Below are 6,250 nucleotides of genomic sequence, written 5' to 3' on the forward strand. Positions count from 1 at the left end.
TGACTTTTTTGGAAATGGCATTGTAACTCAACTGTAACCCAGCTAAACTCTTAACCCATTGAAATCTTACTCAGCTAACACTACCTGTAATCCAGATAACAGTCATTAACAGGTAATTCATTTTTTAGGACAAACCTCTTCATACCTAGGAAGACATTTTGATGAACATGAAGCTGAGTGTTAAAGAGTAGCATATAGTTGCTTTATGATCACTAAACCTTACTTCACTGAAAAAGAACAAGAAAACATCCAAAAGCTAATGGGCAGCTGCTTCAGCTGGTCACCCTGCGTAGTAATGCTGGTGGATCAGCATCCAAAATGCAACATATGCTGTTTTTTCTAGCTGGGGTGTGTTTATAAGAAAAGCAAGGAGGCAGTGTGTGTGTGTTTGAAATGGAATGTATATTTCAGAGGTATGAAAGCAGCTTTAACTTCGGCATACAGAACACAGTTTCACACAGCTGGCTGTGTTAAAAACTGACACACTGATCTTTACATCAAAAGAATAAAGATCTAATGCAGAGTGTAAAGATGCAGATCCCTCAGACAGACCAAATGTGTTTTTGAAGTGTTCTTTCAGTCACACAGTCCGTCTTACCGAAATACTTCAGACAAAAGTCAAATTTACCCAGTTTTCTCCCAGTTTACCCCAAGTGTAATACACATATTTGGTGTCTGAAGTGTGCTTCTTTAGTTTTAGCACTTGAGCTATAAAACTAATATAGATAACTGTTTGAAGTGTTTGATGATTTAGGCATGCCGTTAGCACCATGCTAATTGGTTGGATATAAGCTTTCATTGCCTGTTGTTTAAATTAGACTTGTAGCTCGAGTGTTAAAACTAAAGAAGAAAACTTCAGATATCTAAACTACATTTGGGGTAAGGGGGACAATTTGATTTTTCACCAAACTATCGCCTTGATTACTTGGGTGATTTCGGCAAAAGCACAGTTTTTATGAATATGAAAGTCTTCTGAATGCTGCTCCAATCAAATGCAGAGAATTTGCACTCAATAATTAAATAATGATCACAATCCAAAATCTGACCCATACATCTGTTGAACTTTTCAGTCTTTACTGCGATCTGTATTGTAGCTTCTTTGGTTTGATAACAGAATAGGAAGCAGTTGTAGAGTTTTCCGCATATTTACATGCATTTCCAAATCAAATGACGTAATGATAACCATCTGTTAGTGGATCTTAATCCAGAGGGACAAAATAATAGAAACAGTGCTGAAACTGTTTCACAGGCCTACACTGCATTTCAGCTAATGTGGAGTGTAGCACATGTGCAGAACGCAAACCTTCAGTCATATGACAAACATTCATGTAAAAACAATCTGACAAAATCTACACACATACAAATAAATAAATAATGCAGAGATGGTTCCAGAAACCCCGTTATTGTCCACTCTGAGAGTGTTTCAGGATGCTGCTGGAGCTCCAGGTTGATCTCTGTGGTTTTTCCAGCAGGGAAATCCGTGGATGAGTCTGCAGGTCAGCACGGAACCAGGAGCGTCCACCAACAGTCAGTGAGATATCCATAAAAGCCTGCACACAAACACCACAGGATGCACACTCAGTATGAGATAAAAGTGTACATATACATTCATCTGAAGGGGGCCTCTGTTTTAGAATGTTAGAATAAATTATAACAGACTATAATAATATTCAACAAAGTATTCATTTATTTTTGGCCAAAATAAAATTCTCAGGCTAATTTCAAATTTAAAACAAAGCTTACAGACCAAATTAGAAGGTTTGCAAACATACAAGTTGACATAACGTATGGGTAGATAACTCACATCCAGTCAGTGTGGAAGCAGCTTGTTTTAAATTGCAGTAAGTACATCAATCGCTACTACATCAACAATAAATGTGCCAGATTGTGACCTAGAAAGGTATATTGATGTGTCAACTGCTGTTTTTAGAATAGCATTTCTGGTTCAAGCCACATCCACTTTCTGTTTGAAGTTAAAAAAAGGCCAAGAAGCAGTACTGAAGTCAACGTATTAATATTAGTACTGGCATCAAAAACCTTTCAACAATACCCAGCCCAAGAGGTGGGCAATATAATATGTTACCGATATCATGATAAATGCCCAGGGAACACTCAAAGAGCACTGATCAGTACAAAGAGAGCATAATTAGTCCTGTTTAACTGCATTTAGTGCAGCTGAATGAGAAAATCTGAATTAAAGAATTGTACTCATGTACTCGTTTTGGTAGTCTTTTTAAATGTGGTATTGCTGGTTCTTTTTTGTCTGTTTCAACTTATTAGCAAAACTAAACATTGTGATACATAAAAGTATCATAAAAGTATCTTTGAGTATTGTGAAATATTTTTCCCATATCATGGACCCATATAACGAGGTCAGATTTACACCCTTGTTAATCATGGTTGCTGTAAATACTGCACTTTCACACCAGATCAGAGCAGATGACAGTAAACGAAATCAGGAGTGTCCAGGTCCAGTTTTGTAAGGCTTTAGTCCAGCACAGTTTAGTGATTTCCTGCCCAAATACACTTGATTAGAGTTACAACTAACAAATAATTATACAATCTCTCGATTACTATGTGATAACAATTTCTTCTTTTGTGGTTCAGAGAAACAATAAAAACAGTCATACCACCCACTGTCTGTCAGAATGACCACCTGGATCACATGAACATTATAGAGTATTATAAAGCACTTCATAAATGAAACAACAGCCAAATCACACCTTAAACTTCCTGTTATCACAATCTATCAGCAAGACTTTGTGGATCATATGAACATTATAGAGCATCATAAACCACTTTTTAAATGAAACAATAACCATATCGCCCCCTACACTTCCTGTAGAGAATTACAATTCGTCACAGTGACTGTGTAGATCAGCGGTCACCAACCCTGCTCCTCAAGATCTACCTTCCTGCAGACTTTAGCTGCAACCCTAATCCACCTCACCTGATCCATCTAATTATCACTTTCATAAGCCCTTGTTTAGCTAAAGGAGGTGTGTTCAATTTGGATTGGAGGTGAAACCTGCAAAAAGCAGATCTCCAGTAGGAGGGCTGGTGTCTACTGATGTAGATCATAGCCAAGGACGGAGCCGAGGAAGGCTGTGATTCTTGGACGTTACATCAACGAAGGCTGCCCTGCCAACCGTTTAAAAAAAAAAAAACGGCGGAAAAAGCCTTGAATGCCAAGACGCTGTGGCAAAGACTGTGTAACGAAATGTGAAATGTTTTTGAACTTAATACTTAAATGAGTAAACCATGACGTGTCAGTTCAGCTTGCTCGGAGCTTCTTGAATACATCCGAGTACTGAAGGGGAGCCTTTGTATACCATTTATAATGTGAAGTAGTTCGTCCTTTACTTTGAGACACGCTTTATATGAAGGTCATAAAACATTTTTAAATGAAACAGTGGAAGCCACATCACCCCTTACAGGTGCCAGCATGTAACTTCTGCACCAAAGTCAACCGCAGTCTCATTATTTCGTAGCTACTGCCATAAATACACTAAAAGTACAAAAAAGAACACATCCGTTTCAAATGATGTAACCATCACTGCCCACAAACTTACACATTTCCTTTACGTTGGCATGGATGTTAAGAAGTACATCCACTAGAGGGCAGTCCAGAGTAAAAAGTTTCTGACAACAAACATGGCAACGGTAGAGAAGATCGTAATAATGTACCAACTACAAACCAAACGAAAGCGGCACCAGTGTAGACTGTAAGGCCATTAAATACTTTCTGACAGGTGGACCGAGAGTACTGCTCCGTTTGATTTGTATCCGTAAGCTTTCAGAGAACATACCCAAGTACAGACAAAATAACGGCAGAGTACAGACAGAGGGCTTTGCCCATATCCGTATTTATCGTTGAGCATAAATGAGCTTTAAGGGAGCTTTCACACTAGAGCTTTTTCTGGACCCAGGTCCGCTTGCTCTGCGAATTCGGTATGTTTAGTGAAGTGTGAAAGCTGTTTTCGAGCGCCTGAGTGGTCCAGAGAACCGATCTCTGGTCCTCCTGAAATCGGTGGCCTGAGGGTTACTTCCAGCAAGCTCTGGTATGGTCCGCGTTGTGTGTGGAAGCTATCCGCTCCTGGCACCGTGTGTGGCACTGAGTGATTGGTTCATTTTGTGATGTGACTGCTTCGACTTATGATACTTCCCTTTTCAAGTTTATTAAGATAAGGCTAGTGCTCACCATTTCACAAACCACGCAGAAAAGTGATGCAAGGAATTGATTCACGGTTCGGGTGGAATTCTTGGGTGTAAAAGCAAAACGGCCTTAACAAGCCCCTCCCCAAAACGAGCCCAGAATCAGTCCTTGGTGCGGACTCAAGTATTCGGGACAAGTGTGAAAACAACCTAACATCAGTTAGTGTCATACGATCAGTCATATGATGTTTGTCTTCATTCGCTACACACAAGGTTTATCCACCTCCAGTGAGCAAACACTTTCATGCAAATTTTGGTAATTTATTTTGCCACCTTTTTGATTCAAGCCATGCATTAAAATATGTGGACTTGTGTGAATATGTGGACAGGCTGGTGACCGACCACCCTGAGATGAAAGATAACCTAAAACCAAGGTCAAAGGTCATGAAAACCCCTGAAATTAAAGACAAGCGTAAAGCAACGCCAAAGGCCATGCTCCCATTGTAAGTATGAGCCCGTAAATGCTGTTTGTCCTTGAAGAGATATTCCCTTGTTTGGTTTAAAGGGGGATGTATTGAATTTGAAATGAACACAAGCTGAAACTCTTCTTCCTCCTCCTCTTCTTCTTCCTCACCTGTACATTTTACGCTGCCTCTTGTGATCTGGCGGCTGTTTTCTGTCCAGCCAGCTGGACGACAAGCAGCTGCTGTTTCTGCCTGGTGGAGCGCACGGCAAGGATGGCCTGTTTGTTTTTGTAGTGCACCATCTGCAGCGTGATCGCCGCGTTCCAGCCATCATCCTGACGGCTCCGGAAATCTATCTCCTTGCCCTCACTCATCACCACCGTGAAGTACACGTACTTCCCCTTACGTTCCACACAGTCCACCGTCTTCATGTTGGCGAAGTGCAGTTCCTTCACCTGCCCCCCACTCCCCTCCTGCTGCTGCTGCTGGGGGGGTTTGGGGGGGTTTAACAGCAGCCCCTCCTCCGTCAGCCTGCAGTGCTTCTTCTTCCACAGCTGCAGCAGGCCATCGCTGCGTTTCTCCAGCAAACCTTCCTTCAGCACCCGGCTCTCCAGCATGCTGGAGGTTCTGCACGGGAATTTTCCAGGGATGGGGGGGTGGTGGTGTGGTGTGTCCTCAGTGCCGCTGTGCTGCTCCGATGTCTCTCTCCCTCTCTCTCTCTCCTCCAGCTGCTCTGTGCTCAGTGCTGAATGCTGCCTGACTGGAGCTGCTGGAGCTGAAACTGCAAACATGAGCTGGGAAAGGGTGGAGCCAAGTGGAGCTCCTCCCCCTTTCCTTTGTAAGGGGCTATTGAGGGTGGGGTTTTGTGTGCAACATTGCCTCTCCTCCTTTGATTCACTGTAGTCTCTTCTGCCTCCTGATGGTCAAACCCAGTCACTGAAGCTGAAACACTTTAGCCTGAGAGTGATTAATGGCCTTCTCACTCTATTAGGGAGTGTCAGCCCATAAGGACACTCCTAATTAAGGTGGAGGGCTTTCAGGAAGTAGGTACTTTTTTGATGGCCTGCCCCTCTCCATCAGAGGGAAGATGCTGATAACCTATGGATAGACTTTTTGCTCGGTCTATTAGCACTTCAGCATCTACAACAGGCAAAACTTACAGACAAAAATGTCTATGACACTGCAGAGACCAAAATGAATAAAATTAAATACATGTATTGTGCATTTAAATTATTGCCTGCATGTTGGATATTATGGACACAAGTCAACTGAACTTTGGGAGAAGGCAAAATACAGTTCTATGCAAAAGTTTGGACCCCCCGGCCTAATTACTTTTTTTTTTCTTTGAGATGAAAAGAAGCACATAAATCTAATTTTTAAAAAAGTGCAACATCACTGCAAACATTAATGCAGTTACTCTATACAAACTTAAAAAAAAATAGTGATTGAGCACCCTACTAAGACACCCCCTTTGGGTGATACCAGCACGCAGAGCCAGCTAGGAGTCTTTCTATGCTTGTCTTAGGAATATCCACTCCTCGCATTGTACCTCTAGCTTTCCGACATTCTTGGGCTATCTTGCATGCTCAGCATGTTTAAGATCTATCCAAGTTATTCAATGATGTTCAACT

At 41.7% G+C, this 6,250-nt stretch overlaps 1 protein-coding gene across 1 annotated transcript; it reads right to left on the minus strand.

Annotated features, from left to right (window-relative positions):
• Positions 1–383: 383 nt before the first annotated feature.
• phlda1 (pleckstrin homology-like domain, family A, member 1) lies at positions 384–5,371 on the minus strand. Its single transcript, XM_036577012.1, has 2 exons — positions 4,790–5,371; positions 384–1,550 (listed from the first exon to the last, which is right to left on the minus strand). The coding sequence occupies exon 1, from the start codon at positions 5,234–5,236 to the stop codon at positions 4,799–4,801; it is 438 nt and encodes a 145-aa protein (XP_036432905.1). The 5' UTR covers positions 5,237–5,371; the 3' UTR covers positions 384–1,550; positions 4,790–4,798.
• Between the last annotated feature and the right edge of the window lie 879 nt (positions 5,372–6,250).

The sequence above is a fragment of the Colossoma macropomum genome, unplaced genomic scaffold (assembly GCF_904425465.1).
Source record: "Colossoma macropomum unplaced genomic scaffold, Colossoma_macropomum, whole genome shotgun sequence".
In the NCBI taxonomy this organism is placed as follows: domain Eukaryota; kingdom Metazoa; phylum Chordata; class Actinopteri; order Characiformes; family Serrasalmidae; genus Colossoma; species Colossoma macropomum.